Genomic DNA, 17,683 nt, shown 5'->3' with positions numbered 1-17,683 from the left:
CGCTCTCTTCAGGGTGATGTCGGTCGATTTATCCATCTAACAACCAATCCGGTTATGGATAATCTTCCATGCGAGTATGTTATCTACGTTTTGACGGCTATAGATGATATGTCTCATGCGCTCTTGGGTCGAAGTCGTCCTCCCCAGTTGAGTAAGATTCGTATTCCTTTGTTCGGAATCGAATATCCATCCTTTAACAAGTTTGCCTTTGCACTCTTCAGGATGATGTCGGTCGATCTATCCATTTAACAACCTGCAACCCGGTTATGGATAATCTTCCATGCGAGCGTATTATCTACGTTTTGACGGCTATAGATAATATGTCTCATGCACTCTCTGGTCAGTCTCTTGATTGTTTTCTCCAGCAGAGTAAGATTCGTATTCCTTGTGGAATCGAATTTCCATCCTTTAACAAGTTTGCTTTCGCTCTCTTCAGGGTGATGTCGGTCGATTTATCCATCTAACAACCAATCCGGTTATGGATAATCTTCCATGCGAGTATGTTATCTACGTTTTGACGGCTATAGATGATATGTCTCATGCGCTCTTGGGTCGAAGTCGTCCTCCCCAGTCGAGTAAGATTCGTATTCCCTATGGAATCGAATGTCCATCCTCTAACAAGACTGCTTTTCTAGCCCTCTTCAGGATGTTGAGTGTTTTGGAACACAAACCAATTCACGCTTTGGTCGGTCACCTTTTTCATGCCTACAACCCGGTATTCTTGGTGTTCCTTCCTGTCTGCTCTCTGTCGTGACCTTGATCCCCAGTGAGTCCTCCTCTCCGTTGGTGTCGATAAACGTCGAGTTTTTCCTATGCGTCCGTTGGCGTATAGTTGATATCTTTCCCCACAGGGTCTTCCCCAGTGGATCTACCTCCCCGTTGGTGTCGATAAACGTCGAGTTTTTCCTAGTCGTCCGATGACGTATAGTTGATTGTTCCCCGCAGATCATTTGGTAATACCAGATGATTCCCCTCAGAATATTCCTCCTCTCCGTTGGTGTCGATAAACGTCGAGCTTCTCCCTTTCGTCCTATGACGTCTGGTCGAGTCTTCCCATTCATCCTATGATGTTTGGTTACCTCTCCGTTGGTTTTGGTAAACGTTGAGTTTTTCCCCAGGTGGATTTACCTCCCCGTTGGTTTCGATAAACGTTGTGTTTTTCTCATTCGTCCGATGACGTCTGATTGTGTACCCTTCCCATTCATTCATTAATGTCTGGTTGATTCCCAGCCAGAATTCCCAGTAGACGTCCTATTCGGTTTCCGGTTGTGGTGCCTTTCCCTCGTGAAGTGGCTTTCTCCTTCTCCCTTTCGTCCTATGACGTCTGGCTGAGTTTTCTCCTTCTCCCTTTCGTCCGATGACGTCTGGTTGAGTCTCCCTTTCGTCCTATGACGTCTGGCTGAGTTTTCTCCTTCTCCCTTTCGTCCTATGACGTCTGGCTGAGTTTTCTCCTTCTCCCTTTCGTCCTATGACGTCTGGCTGAGTTTTCTCCTTCTCCCTTTCGTCCGATGACGTCTGGTTGAGTCTCCCTTTCGTCCTATGACGTCTTGGCTGAGTTTCCTCCTTCTCCGTTGGTGTCAATAAACGTTGAGTCTCCCTTTCGTCCTATGACGTCTGGCTGAGTTTTCTCCTTCTCCGTTGGTGTCGATAAACGTCGAGCTTCTCCCTTTCGTCCTATGACGTCTGGTCGAGTCTTCCCATTCATCCTATGATGTTTGGTTACCTCTCCGTTGGTTTTGGTAAACGTTGAGTTTTTCCCCATTACGTCCGCTGACGTATGGTTGTATCTCTCCTTCCATTCATTCATTAATGTCTGGTTACCTCTCCGTTGGTTTTGGTAAACGTTGAGTTTTTCCCCATTACGTCCGCTGACGTATGGTTGTATCTCTCCTTCCATTCATTCATTAATGTCTGGTTACCTCTCCGTTGGTCTTGGTAAACGTTGAGTCTTTCCCATTTCGTCCGCTGACGTATAGTTGTATATCTCTTTCCATTCATCCTATGATGTCTGGTTACCTCTCCGTTGGTCTTGGTAAACGTTGAGTTTTTCCCCATTACGTCCGCTGACGTATGGTTGTATCACTATCCCCGCCTTTCATCCTATGATGTCTGGTTACCTCTCCGTTGGTTTCGGTAAACGTTGAGTTTTTCCCCATTACGTCCGCTGACGTATGGTTGTATCCTTTCCTGGTTATCCCCAGTAGAGTTGATTCACCTCTCCGTTGGTTTTGGTAAACGTTGAGTTTTTCCTAGTTGTCCGTTGGCATCTAGTTGAGATGATTTTTGTTCCCATTCGTCGTGTGTCGATGTCTGGATGTGGTTGTACCTCTGAAACGAAAAAAAGACAAATCCCAGCAGTGTGCAAATTCTACGGTTCTTGGTATTCAATCCCTGTTTACCCTGAAAGTCTGACAGTCGTTGCTCTCATCCATTCGGGTTCCCAGTTGATTGAATAGGGGCAGCTGTAGCACCTCAAATTTGCACCCTACCTTTGTACATTCATTTCGTATTAGGTCATTAACATAACTCATTGCATAACATTGCATGGCCATTTGCCCAAGTGCAAGTTCCCCAGACAAATTGGGTCAAACTGATCAGGAGAATCAGTCAATCAAGCAAGCAAGTGCCATTTTCATTGAGACAAAGCACTAGGGTGGATTTATCAAGCTCATATGGTCTAAGGATCATTTTGAAGTAATTTGGCCAAAGATTGGATGCTCAGAAGTCATCAGTCAAGCTGAATTTCAACTGAAGCCCTAGCCAGTCAACTGCAAAGTCAATTGTGGATTTGGAGGGTGGGAGTGACAAGAGATACTCCATTCATGTTCAAACAAGTCTCATTTGACATTTCAAATACTCACATTGAAGGATTTGAGGTCATAGCAAAGGTTTCCAAAAGGAAAAATGACCTATGGTTTCAAGTTTCCAAAAGGATGGCAAGTTTTTGGAACGACTTCAACCTAATTTTCCACCATCAAAAAAGCTTCAAATGGAATGTTGTTGAACATGAAAGTTGTAGATCTTTCTCTCCCATTTTCAAAAAGTCCAAGATCGTGAGAATCGGATGAACGGTTGAGGAGATATGATCAAATTACCACCGAGCGTGCATGGCAAAATTTTCCATGTATCGATACACACGAGTTTCGCATCGATGCATGCAAGGCAAAAAGGGCTATGTATCGATGCACACGAGTTATGTGTCGATGCATACTGTTAAAAAGTGCTGTGTATTGATACAAACAAGTTACGCATCGATGCATACTGTTAAAAAATGCTATGTATCGATGCACACGAGTTATGTGTCGATGCATACTGTTAAAAAGTGTTGTGTATTGATACAAACAAGTTACACATCGATGCATACTGTTAAAAAGTGTTATGTATCGATGCATACGAGTTTGGCATCGATGCATACTGTTAAATATGTGCTATGCATTGATGCAGAAGCTTGGGTATCAACACATAACTCTGTTTTGATCATGCATTGTTTACTGTTCACGTCCATATTACTTCATGCACCACTAATTGGCAAATTTGCAAAACACCTTGGTTTTCATTAATCCCTTGGCATCTTCTTAATTGTGATTAGCAAGCATCATTAGTGCATCATATATATAGACTAATCATAACAGAAACAGCAAATCACAATTCATTTTCTCGGATCCAAACCAAAAAAATTCTCCAAATTCTCTCAAAATTCTTCAAACTTTTTCTCATTTTTTCCTTCGAATTTCATGATTCTTTTTTGTTTCTCTTGTGTTAATCATCATTTGTAGGTGTTATTGAGGAACTGTTGCAGGAGAAATCGTGAAGAACTTGGCTAAACCGCAACTGTCATCACCTTGTTCATCCATAGCATCTTGAAGTTTCTACATCATCAAGCTGTGTCGAGCTAAACTTCTACTTGCATTCATCTTCCACAACACCATAGGACATCTGTTTTGACAATTGGAGGCTCGAAAAGCTCAAGAACACGAACTGCACATTCATAAGGTGAGATTTCGAATCCTTCGATTCTTGAAATCAGCATGTGGTTTAGGTAGATCGTGGAACATAGATTACACTGCAACTTAGATCATGAATTTTCGTTAGGTATTGATGAAGTTATGTGGATCTGAATGTTTGACTGTGAAACTTTCTTGGCTCGATCCGTGAGATTTAGGAACTTGTAGGTTAAATCATGGACATATTCGCATTCCTCGTTCTTAGACGATTCCAACGGATATTCATTTGTTCATTTTGGTGATGATTCGATGTTCATCGTGTTCTTGTGTTTCTGGTAAAGAAGATGAAGTTCCTGGAGAAAATAACCTGTTTGATCCGAAATTCTGTTTGAGAATTTGAATAGGATGTTTCCCGCGGTACTGTTCACGTAATTACAGATATGCCATTAATGAAAACCAATTTAATTTATATTATTCCAAAAAATCATAAAAAAATACATGTGACCTTAGAAAAATCATATAAAACCATAGAAAAATCAGAAAATTGTGAAAATAATTTTGTTGACTTTGTGGTTGACTGTAGATGATTTTTGACCTATTGGTCAAAGTTGTGCTTGGTATATTTTTCATTTGACCTAGGGTTTCTTCCACATGTGCATAATTTGATACCTTTGAATGATTTGATCATGAAATCCTCATATTGTATAATAAATGGCTGAAAATTTTTGTGTTGATTGTTGACTGGCTGAGGTTTTTTCCATATGAATTTCTTGAGTTTTTGATACCTGGCCATGGAGTTATGAATTTTTGAACTTAGGTGTGACAATTGGTGTCACACCTCTTGATGCCAATTTGTTGGATTTTTTAGTATGACTTATCCTTGTTAGAATTGATTGAAATTTGGTATGGATGCTCATTAACATGTTAGGATCCTTTGTGAATTTTTGTGGAATTATTCATTGTGTTTTCTAATTGATCATGATTTTTCATTTCTGATGGTTGAATTTGCAAGCTCATATGATGCATGTTGGTAGATTGATTGTGAAATGCTCATGTGGTATTGTATAATCATGAAATTTGATATGCTAGTAGAAGACACATGTTAGGACCTCCCTGTTTTGGTCTCATCCATTTCTTTGTTGTTTTCATTGAATTATGAATTTTTGAAGTGGAAGTATGTGTTGATGTTGTGATTTGTAGCCTATAATTGTGCCTGTTTTTGTTGATTTTCATTGACATGGTTCCATTTGCCCAATTAAGCTGAAATTTGGTGTGCCATATCTGGATTAGGTCCTGTTTAGGTGCAAATTGTTTGAGAATTTTGGGGATGGTGTTGATGTGGATTTGAATGCAATAATTCTGTTTGTAGGCTTAGGGCTTCCTTTGAACTAGTTTGCCTTACTTTGTGCATAGAATGGGCATGATGAATGATATGACCATGAAATTTGGTAGAATAGTTCCTGACATGTGTAGCTTTCATTTGGCTTTGGTCCCATCCATTTCCCATTTAATCTCACTGTTTACCATTGGATTGAAGTTGATGCATATCCTTGGGCCTCATTTGATGTTGTTTTTGCATGCTTTGTCATGTTTAATTAATTCCCATAGCTCCTTTTATCCAAATTGCTTGAAAATTGACATGAAGCTTGTTGAATGTCCCCTGTTTAGGATAGAATTTTTGTGGAATTTCCCATGCTGTTTTGATATTTTTTGTGATGTGATCTTGCTGATTACTCATATGTGGTTTAACATTGCTCACTTTGCCTTACATGTTGCATAGATTGAAATGTGTACATGATTTGGATATGGGACCAATTGGGATCCCTTTGTATTTGAAATAGCTTGACTTTGATCATGAATTGGTTGCTGTTTTAGGATTTTTCCTTCTTTTGGACCCTAGGCTAGTCCTAGTGGTCATGTTACTTACATTTGAATGTGATTGTGGCTTTTCAGGTTAAGGAGTTAAGGCTTAAGGATATTGTTTCACATTTGGGATGTTTTGCTTGATACTTGTAAACTAATGTGTTTGTTTTGTAGGATGTTTGAGCCTTGAGCTTTGTGCTATGCACATCATTGGGATTGTTAATTGATCATTATATTGTTGTCTGATTATGAATGGGATGCTGATTCTGTTTGACTTTTGTACAGGTACACTTAGTTGCTCAGTTCTCTTAAGAACTTGCATTGCTTTGCTTATAAGCAATTGGCATTGAGGTATAGAACCTTCTTCTTCATGTAGTCTGGAGACCCGGCTGTTACCGGGCCGGGCAAACTGTCTGAAGTCCTCCTTAAGAGGCAATGCTTGTGTATGTTTATATTTGTCCCAAGCAGGAAAAGTCCTCATTTGAGGCAATTGGTGGAAGGTAGGGATAAGCAATCTATCCCCCACTATTCTGTGAGTCTTCTCCTTGCTCCCATTACATGGTTGTAGCATTGAGACACAAACCCAAGATCTTGTACATTGTACAGTCGAGTCTATGTCCTGAGCGTAGGAGGGTCCCTCCATTCTGGACCCACGCTCCTTTGTCTTAAGCTCTCCCTGACCAGGGATAAGAGCTGTGAAGTCTAATCTTCACTCTCCTTTCATCAGCTTCACCTTAGCCCCTTCATGGCAAGGTTAAGAGCTAACCTGGCCCCGATACAGAGGCTTGTTTGTTGAGGTTGATATGACCCCTCGACTAAAGCCTAGCCCTGATGTTTGAGCCCCTTGTTGGTGTGTTTATTTCATGCTGTATATGTTTGTGTGGTGTGATTGTATCCCCTAGGTTTGCTAGACTCCGCGTAGTCTCGTTTGCATGTCAATTAAGGTAGCACGGTTCCTTCGTATAGGACTTCCTTTCTTGCTTGAGCTTTCCTAAAACACAAACAAACATTATCCCCTCTTAAGGATACGTCAACTCCTTCTACTACAGGTGAGTAAGTCTCCAATGGTCGAGCATCCGGTAGATTGCGCAGTGACGTTATCCACTTAAAAAACACAAATCAACAGGAATAGTTTAGCCGAACTACGGCAACTCTGATTCTCATGTCCAAATGAGATACGTAGGCACGAGATGCGATGTCTTGTCGAGTTTGACTAACAACTAACACTAATCCTTGTTTGCTTTCGCCCTCGTTGCGATCCTTTTCTCTCGCCCTCGTTGCGATTGAGACCTCCCCCTTCTCTTGCCCTAGTTGCAATTGAGACCCTTCTTCTTGTTGCATGCTGTTGTGTGTTTTGGGTTCGGATGCTGGCATAATTCCATCAATTGGTTGTCGGGCTCCATGTTTGCCCTTTTGAGTGTGTTTTGGGTTCGGATGCTGACATAATTCCATCAATTGGTTGTCAGGCTCCACGTTTGCCCTTTTGAGTGTGTTTTGGGTTCGGATGCTGACATAATTCCATCAATTGGTTGTCGGGCTCCATGTTTGCCCTTTTGAGTGTGTTTTGGTTCGGATGCTGATGTAAGTCCAGTGATTGGCATTCAGGCTCCACGTTTGCCTTTGCCTGTGGTCGGTTGTGTGCGTGTTAGCCGAGCTACGAATGCTCTGATTCTCCTTCGTCCAAAGGAGATACGTATGCATAGGATGCAACATCCTAGCGAGCATGTGTCGTTTCCCATGTCCGAACTACTTAGACTCTGATGTCTATGCCTGATAAACTAAGTAGGCCCAGGATGCGATGTCCTGCCGAGTCAGTTTCAGTCAGTCTCTTGTGTCTCTTCCAGCCTGTATAGATGTTTATTTGAGCAGTGTTTAGCAACCAATTTTCCTTCCTATTGTGCGTGGATCCCGTCGAGTACGACGGATGCGTAGGGGTGCTAATACCTTCCCTTCGCATAACCGACTCCCGATCCCATTCTCTTTGGTCGCGAGACCACGTCTTTTCCCAGGTTTACTCTGAGCGTTTCCTTTCCCTCTTTTGGGATAAATAACGCACGGTGGCGGCTCTGTTGTTCTTGTTTTCCCGCCGGTTTTTCGCGTAATGCGACACTGTCCAATCCCATGTACCAACGGAGCGCAGTGCTAGTCAGACTATCTTGGAAGTAGTGAATAAGCAATTGATCATTGTCGGTCTGAGTAGACATCTTACGAGCATACATCACAATATGACTGAGCAAACAAGAGTTCCCCTTATACTTTTCAAAGTCAGGCACTTTGAACTTCACCAGGGTCTTGACGTTGGGCACTAAGCACAACTCAACATCACTCTTTCCAAACAAGTCCTTAGCTCTTAGGGTCTTCAATTCCTTGTGCAATTCAAGAAATTGATCCTTCATTTCATCCATTTTCTCGTAGACATCCGGATCCTTAGACGACTCGGAGTGATAAATGGTGTCCTCTACGCGAGGTAAGGTGTGTACAACGGGAGGTGGCACAGACATGACCGGGCTAGATGCCGACATGGAAGAAAAGGTAGGCGCAAAGCCTTCGGGTACAAAGTTGGACGACATTCCCCATGGGAATCCGGCAGGCATAGTCGACGCGAAATGGGCGGCAACAACAGGCATGGTAGAGGTAGCCACCTCTGAAATAACAATTCTCGCAGAAGGAGTTGCAGGCGTCGGAGAAGATTGACTATGAGCAGCAAGAATTGACTCCATCATGACAGTCAGGTGGGCGATCTCGTCCTTCAATTCTCTGTTCTCTTGATCTAGATGCTCCATGATTTTCAGATGATTGGCCCGGGTATTGTACCGGTGAGTCAGCTTGGCTAAAGTACAGAAGAAACACCAATAAGACATCTAGCGAAAACCTGCTTATGCAAATAATGCATGAGATGCAATGCTTGATTATTTTTATTTTCAAGGAACTTACCATATCATCTGCAAATATATATATTTAAATAGCAATTGCAACAATTTGATATGACCGAAAATCTCTTTTTATTTATAAATTTGAAGGATTACACTGAGTACAATTTCAGAAACCAAAATAAGAATACAAGACAAAAGGAGACTAGTCATCCTAAGGATCCCTAACAACAATGTCAGAAGATATAGCTGTAGGCGCGTACTTCCTTCAAATGCAACGGATCTCGGTCTCAAAAGAAACCTTCATCCGAGTCTTCTCGAGGACAAGCTGATCAACAATCTTCTTCCAAGCAACAGAAGGCTGAGGCATGCTAGAAGATGAAACCTATGGCTCTCTCCATCTCTTTGTCACTTGGTCTTCAAGTAGCTCAATAAGGGCATCTTTGTCCTTAGACTCTAACTGCAACTCATCATGCTTCTTGCTCAAAGCACGGAAACGCTTTTCCCACATGTCCTTCTCTTGCTTCATCTTGACGAGCGCGTCTTCCAACTCCTCTACATCTTGGTTAGGGAGAGTTGATGGCTCAACCACAACCATAGACATAGGTCTTTCACAAGGATAAGGCATCTTCAACTCCAAAGCTCTCTTCCTCACCCAAAGAGTGTAAGCTTCCAAAGCTACACAATTGCGCGGACCAAGATCGGTTCTTCCTTTCCTATGCACATTATGCCAAGCATGCACAATCTTCTGCTTCAAATGTTGGGGATATTTACCCTCTTGATAGAAAAGACCTTCTAACAAAGTGTTATTAGGCTTGTCTCTCAAGGGGAACCCAAGTTGACGATGATCCAAAGCAGGGTTATAGTTAATTCCTCCTTGTATACCAATGAGAGGCACATTAGAGAATTCATCACAACTATCAATAATCTCCAAACTGCTTAAAGACGGATCGTACCAAACTATATAATCATTAGTGAGAGACATAAGTCTCTGAGACCACCTTAGACATTGTTTGTTCTCCATAAAAGCAGGTGTCTGAGGCAAGTGCGAAATAAACCACTTGTACATAAGAGGAATGCAACAGACAATAGTCCCACCACCCTTAGAATTCCTTAGATGCAAAGAGAAATACATATCACCTAACAAAGTAGGCACATGATTTCCAATCAAGAAAAGTCTAATGGCGTTAACATCAACAAAACCGTCAATGTTAGGGAACAAAGCTAATCCATAGATGAGCAACACAAAGATAGCTTCAAAATCATCAACACTACCGGCTTGAGCAAAAGCAGTAGCTTCCTTGACGAGGAAATCAGATGGCAACCCAAATAACCCTCCTTTCTTCACCCAATGAGCCTCTATCTCAGACTTCTTCAAGTTAAGAGCTTCAGCAATAATACTAGATCGGGGAATCTCCTCCAATCCACTAAAAGGCACTCTACTAGAAAAAGGTATCCCCAAAAGATGAGAATACTCCTCCAAGGTAGGCACAAGCTGAAAATATGGGAAAGTGAAACAACGGTAGAGAGGATCATAGAACTGCACTAGTACACTCAAAAGTCCTTCAACCACATCAGCAAACAAGATAGACAAAAGCTTCCCATGACGTTGTTTGAAGTCCAAGGGATCTAATACAAAAGATGCTAGCTTCCTTAACTATTTCAAGTCGGGACATCTGAAACTGTACTTCTTAGTGTTCCTTCGTCCATAATCCATGGTCTGAAAATATTTGCAAACAATACCTTAGTTCCTTGAAATTTTCGTATGATGAATGTTATGATGCGCATGAATGCATGAATGCAACAATCACAAATAAGGGATCACACACAAGGCAAACAAAGGTCAAGGGATGAATCGAGTCATTGTCAAGATCAATCATCCATTTTGGTGGATTATGGTTTACACCTTATCAACACCCAAGTTCCATTGATATTGATAAGATTTGATTGGATCAACCAAGAATCAAGGGTTTGTTGCAAGTCACGAGCATGAAGTCTGGGTAAGAACCATCTCAAAGGAGTGAACTAAGGATAAAACCTGTAGATCATGTTCTAAAAAGTTCCCAGAGTCTTAATTCCATCTATCGGATATTACAGGTTAAGATGACTGACTCATCGACCCATAATATTCTCAAGAGAAACTCGTCCGAGTGTAGTATCACGTAACAACTGTTATCAAGTCTACACTTGAACAGTTTTCGCACTACGTCCTAAATAGGCCAAGAGGGGGTAAATGTTCTACGGTCCTCAGCTTCTCGGACCCAAATTAGAGATAGTAATGCCTAACCACAAATACTTGTTAAGGACTACTCCACAAAAGTCGAACATGACTATACCATCCTCCTACCTTAATTTCACTCAAGTTCTGGTTAGAACTTATCTCACCACTCAGAGATCACCAAACATAACAAGCAGATTATATCACACATACATATATACAAACATCACATATATACAAATATATACACACAAAAAGTAGGCTAAACCCACCGGAGACTACTCCCCAAAAGAGTCGCCACTTAATTTCTATAGCGGTAAATTCATGATCATCAAGCTATGGATAAGCTAGAGATCAAATAACAAGAGTCGCCACCGCGCTTTTATTGTTTCTAAGGGAAAAGGGAAAAAGTACGAACAAAACCCAAAAAGTAAGAAGTTTCCAAATCAAACTAATAAAATGTCAGAGATTACAGGTAAGGGGGTTGGTTACACAGAGGGAAGGTGTTAGCACCCAAAGTGTCCTAGGTACTCCTAGGGAGCCCTTTTTGTGTGCATATGCATTTGGTGCAAAAATGATGTTTACAAACAAATAGAATGGGAGGGGGGGGAGAAAAGAATTCATTAATTATATTTTTGTGTTTGGCAAGACCTTCGGTCTTGTGCCTATGTACCAACATAAAAATGAGGGATCAAAACCTCATAGTTCGTGATACAAATTTCAAAGTGGATGTATTGCTTTTAACAAAATTTAGTTTGAAAGGCACAGAGGCCTAAAAATGGTTTGGATGAGTTAGTTCTTTTTTGTCATTTTGAAAGTTTAAGTCAAGTATAGTTAAGTTTATTTACAAGTTTGATTTATGAAAAGAAGTTTGAAAATGCAATGGCATAAGACCAAAGTTTCTATCTTTTTGCAAAGTGGTCAAAGTTTAGAACAAAATAAGTTCAATCAAAGAATATTTTAAAAAAGGGGAGGGGGGGATTTTGAAATTAAAGAAATGGGGAGAATATGGAGAGACTAATCATATTCACAAAATTAAAAGTTAAGAGTTGAAAATATCTGACCAAATGGGTAGCAATCCAATAGACAAGAATGTCAATAGAAACCCAAAATTTCCTTGGACTTTTAGAATCAAGCAACACACAAATGCACAATTATATTATCTTGAAGAGCAAAGGCATCAAATAAAGATAGCCACATCCAAGCTTATCCATTCCATGATCTTCTTCAAGATTAACCCATGTAGCAGATGAATTTCACAAGTCACATGTTCAAAATAACAGCTTCACAATGATCATGTTGCAGATGAACTCAGAGGGATCTTGAATGATGTATCAGATGAAGTTTCAAATTGAAAGCACTTGGTTTCTCAATAAGTTGGCATTGGCCAAGTCCTTTAGCATAGGAATGTTGCCTAAGTTCTAAGTCCATTTGTCCAAAATCAAGCCAACAGTCCACACAAAAGTTTTTTAGGGTTTTTGTTGTTATTATGTACATTAATGGTCAAAGACCACACAAACAAGCAAAGTATACACAAACAAAATATATCACATAATATGGTCCAAGTGGACAAAGTGAAAATTGCATTAACATAAACAATTAGAATGATATGAACAATGACAAATATATAAAAGCTAGAATTAAATGACATTAAAGTCAATGGCTTGAAATTAAAAGTTAGTTGTTAATAGGTTAGAAGTTAGTATTGTTTTGCTTTTGCTTTTCATTCTTAGACATCCTTTGGAGAAAACACAACCCACTTATCACAAGCATGGATCATTGAACAAAGACATCTTCCAAAGGAAGGAAAAAAGGCCAAGTTTCCATACAATACCATGAAAGAGGGGAGACTTACAATCTCACTAACTAGAATGCTATGCCTTTTATGTCACAAGATTAGCGTTATGTTAAGCAATCGTAATTGGATTTATGTAGAAGTCACAACTATTTGAGGCGGGGCAATAGAATTTTGGTGTTAATGCATGTTAGAGACATAGTATTATGGACTATGCTCATGAAATATACCACACACAAAAAGAATATGCAAAAGATGTGGCCTAATCTCATCCATACTCATTTTAATTTTTCAATCAACTAGCTTTAGGACTTTGAGATATCATAGACCAAATGAGATGAATGCATAAAGAAGGGGAATTAGATGAAGAGGGAGGGAAATGGATGAAAACTCAAATTGACCAAATGAGGACTTTTATCAAATTAATATCATCCATTCATTTTGGGAGATGGAATGTACATTTCATCAATCCCCTAAATTCAATGATATTAACTTGACAAAGTCAAATCAACCTTGACCAAGGCCCAACAACAAGAGTCAAACACAAACAAGTCATCACAATTGGTCAACAAAATTATTTGGCATTTATTCAAATTAAAAAATACTAAAATAATACATTTAAATTAAATATGGGTTGTCAAATTCCTAAAATCTCATCAGAACACCAAATAAATGACCATGAGATTTATCATAGGTCAAACAAGGTCAAAGGACCTTGGAGATTTTTTTATAGAATTTTTAAAGACTTAAAAGTATTTTTAAACAATTAAAAACAAATGCAAAATCAATTAAATCATGAAAAATATTAATAATGATCCAAAAAATAATTTAAATTCAGAATATGAAAGAGGAAATTATTTGAAATTATTTGGTGAAACTCTCATTTTTTTTGGATCAATATTAAAATTAATATGAATTAATGAAAACAAAGCAATTAAAATGAAATTCAAATAATCAGAAAAAACGTGGACCACTTGATCTCCCTCATTAATTGAGGTGGCAGATCAAGTGGCCACCAGCGCGCGTTCCATGGTAGACTTCAGTCAACGCGGCACAGGCATGATAATTAAAAACAACGCACGAGATTAAACAATTTAAAAGGGATCAATGGCTCTGAACCATGCCAACACATCACCGGCGTCCAAAGGCCGGTCATCTTCTCCGATGACCCTGGCCGGACTGGTTCACTCATCACCATCAAAAAAATGAAAAAAAAGGATATGATCTGAAAGAAAAAATGGCATAGAGCACGAATCTGACCTCAATTTTAAATTAAATATATGGAGTTGAATTTTGAGGTGTGTCAACTGAGTTGTTTCGATTTGACCTCTAAGCAACTCAATCTTCTTGCCTACATTGTTAGAACTTCAGACAACAAAAGAATCAAGATAATTGAGCAAGATTGAGAGAGAATCGAAGAGATGAAATTTTCTGGAAAATACCTTCAATGCAGGTCTGGATTCAACTGTTCTTGCCTTGGCTCGTGCTTGATCTCACTCAGAATGCTTGCAGAAGTAGAATGAAATGCACAAAAGGTCTTGGATCCCTGGAGTTTTGAATCTCAAAACAGTGAGATTCAAACTCAATTTCAAGATGAAATTCTCAGGATTATCCTCTCAAACGGAAGGGTTAAGGGTCTAGGATCAAAGTTGGCGCGAATGTGTCTTGAATTATGAGCATATGGAGCTCTATTTATAGCTGGATCATGTGATATTTGCACCTTCCAAATGACTTTCCAAAATTGGCAATGGATGATGCATGAGTGCATGGGTGTGTACAGGCCCATGAGATCATTGCTTTAGGTCCACAATTGAGTGTGAAAGAGTCTGAAATCAACTTGGATTGCAAGGCAAGTGTACATGGAAACTTGAAGTTTGATCTTTGCCAAATGATGATGCAATGTTCAAGCCATGCGCAGCCTATTCAATTCTTGTCCAGAATGGATGAACTTGGACTTTTTTGGAAAGGTTAGATCAAGAGGAATAACTTTCATGTTAAACACTTTTCCATTTGAAGCTTGTATCATGATGAATTTTGAAGTGGAAGTTTGGAAATTTCAACATGTTGAAAGTTTTTCTAAGCGTCAAGCCATATATCTCAATATTCCACCTTGTTTAACTTTTTATGTGAGCTTCAAATGAGAAAAGTGTCTTGATCAAAGTTGTAGCTCTTTCAAAGACCTTAAAAATGGTCACAAATGTCATGTCATTTGGATTTTTAATGATAGAGTTATGCATCTTTGAAGTTTGGAAAAATCACTTGTTCAATGGTATAGATCAAAAGTGACCTATAATGTAGCCTCATATCACATGCTCATAAAATTCGGATTAGCTCTCACTCCAAACATCAAAGTTGAAGTAGACATCTTGAATTCGATTTTTCAACTTGAAAATCTTTCATCTCATTAAAATTGAGAAAGTTATGGCCATGGGAAGTTGACATTCAAATTAGGGTTTAAACAAAATGACCTATAATGTTTCAACATAGAAAATGATTTTCCAAGAAAAACTAGCACTATGTCTCAACATGAAAAGTTGTTTGTAATATCATTTAGAGTAAGTTTTCTCTTGGAATCATTTTCATATGGTGAAAATTGTAGGAGATATGGTCTAGGGAGACCCAGTTTTGATCAGATGGATTCATCTGGCCAACCACCATCAACCAACTAGATAATCTTAAATTCTATTGACTTTCTAGGCTCATGGTAGATCATATATGCATAATATATTTAATTTCAAAGTGTCTCTTGAGAAATTTGATCAATTGGTGAGATAACTTGTTGGAAAAGTTACTTAAGATACCCAGTCAAACTAGAGTTTCCAAGACAAATCACCCTCAAACTCTTGAAGAAAACTTGATCAATATAACATGTAGAGATCATTGGGACTCATATATGATGCTTGTGACCATCCTTGTATCAATCCATGGTTGTGATCTTTGTTCATGAGGGTCTCAAACCCTAGATGTGAACTTGATAGATCAATGGGATCATGCCCTACCTACAAAAGAGTTAGGCAAATGCAAAGACATATTTTTGGTATTTTGGTTAGTAAAATGGTAATATACAAGTATGATACAATCACATAGTGCTTGGTGATCTCTCCCAAAATAAACCCAATGAAAAGGGGTAAGGAGGATGCCAAGATATGATCCCAATGCTAATGCTTATGATGAGAGTGCATGAGGGGTCTTAGGGTCAAAATTGGGGTCTTACAACAAACGGTTAAAGCCTTTGCTTTGCTTCCATCAACTACTGCCAACGAGACCATGTAAGCGGTTGTTTCACGCACTTGGTGGCAATTGAATACAACTTTTTCAAAATTCAATCTATGACACATCACTGCATTGTCACCAACTTTTTTTACTTCCTCCACAACATATTGGTCTTCATTTTTGTCGAAGGTACTTGAAATAGCCTTAATCTTTGATGTTCTAAAATGTGAAATGACATGATCAATCATAGATTCTAAAGATGATACACAATGTTTGTGTTCTCCTTTAGCAGTTGGACTATTACAAAAGTCATCCAGACTTTGTCTTTCTTTATTCTCCAGCCATATGGAATCAGTCACACCTTGTCTTAGTTCTATGAATGGCCGCACCATCTTTGCAACAGACTGAGTGTTACCTAATACTATTTTCTTTCCAGGATAAAGATCACGTAGAAAAAAAAGAGTCGAGTATTGGTTTAATTCTTCGACTCTAATGGGTAGGCTATTAGTTTTTCCATCTGCCACATAAAACAACATATTATAATTACTTCAAAAACCATGATAAATAGTCTTACTATGAGACAACATTTCGTTATATAATTTATGTTACTAACAAGGAAGCAAAAGATCTGAAAAAGCCTCAGGGAGAGGAGTGTTTGGCCACACATATTTCCAATAATCTTCTCGGGATGGTATGGCACCGATACTCACAAAAGCCAATAATAATTCACATTTTATATATTAGTGTTGAATTCAAAATGATTAAACAGTTTTTTCCTCATTCCTTCTTATAAATAAATATACATCATTGAGGGAGTTTTTTCCTCATTCCTTTTCATATATAATGATGTACCGGCTCTGTGGGGTTTTGTTATTCAATTCTTTTAGGCTCCTTCTGTGAATCAATGTTGAACTTGGCTCTGTGAGGTTTTGTTATTCAGTTAGGGAGATTATAGTTGGTTGAAGAAGTTCTCGTGAGAGAGTTTTTTTCCCTTTTCTAATGACAGTGGTTTGGAGGTTTTTATGGAAGTTGGAGGGTGGAAAACAAAATTTTGTTATGTGAAGGGGTTGGAATGGAGAGTTGAGGAGAGTGATTGATGAAGGGTTGTTACTCTGTTAGCAATTTTCGGTTATTTCTGTTGTGCCATTTTGAAGTTAGTTAGGAGGTTACATTTGGCAGTTGGTTAGAGTTTGGTGAAAAAACAGAAAAGTGGTTATCGTCGGCATGATTCTTTTTGAGAGGTTATGTTATCAGTTTGAAGAATAAAATCCATTTGGATGCTGGATTTCTGTCATGTCAATTATGAAGTGAAACATAATTAGTTAAAATATTTAATTTTATTTTACACTATATTTCATCCATTATTTTTCATCAATTATTTTATTTAATGTTTATTTTCATAAAATTAAAATATTCTTTTATACAATACTTTTTTTTATCAAACAATTATTTTTATAAAATAAAAAATATATATTTTATTTAATTTTATTATAATGAATTTTAAATAAACATAAATATTTTAACTATCTACGTTCATATTTGATATGTCGAATGGATATTATCTATATTTTATATTTAATGTTATAATATAAAATTGCGATTGTACTCTTAAGAAATTAAAATACAAATATTAAATAATATTCTTAACTTATATATTTTAAAACAACGATAAAAATAAATTAAATATATATTTAGTTAATTTAAAGTTTTAAAATAGGTATAAAAGTTCTAAGTGAAAATAATTAAGACAAATATATAGAGATGAAACAAATTAATCTAA

At 38.4% G+C, this 17,683-nt stretch overlaps 1 protein-coding gene across 1 annotated transcript in view; it reads right to left on the bottom strand.

Annotated features, from left to right (window-relative positions):
- Positions 1-16,622, bottom strand: part of LOC127093678 (embryonic abundant protein VF30.1) — a gene marked incomplete at its 5' end in the record, with an annotated part of 43,790 nt that extends 27,168 nt beyond the window's left edge. Inside the window, 2 exons of the mRNA XM_051032610.1 lie at positions 15,911-16,420; positions 16,517-16,622. Of these exons, the coding sequence (XP_050888567.1) occupies positions 15,911-16,420; positions 16,517-16,622 (616 nt within the window). The remainder of the gene's footprint in view (positions 1-15,910; positions 16,421-16,516) is intronic.
- Positions 16,623-17,683: the final 1,061 nt, after the last annotated feature.

The sequence above is a fragment of the Lathyrus oleraceus genome, chromosome 6, assembly GCF_024323335.1.
Source record: "Lathyrus oleraceus cultivar Zhongwan6 chromosome 6, CAAS_Psat_ZW6_1.0, whole genome shotgun sequence".
NCBI lineage: Eukaryota > Viridiplantae > Streptophyta > Magnoliopsida > Fabales > Fabaceae > Lathyrus > Lathyrus oleraceus.
The sequence above is the reverse complement of the archived record's forward strand: the minus strand, read 5'-3'. Positions and strand labels throughout refer to the sequence as shown.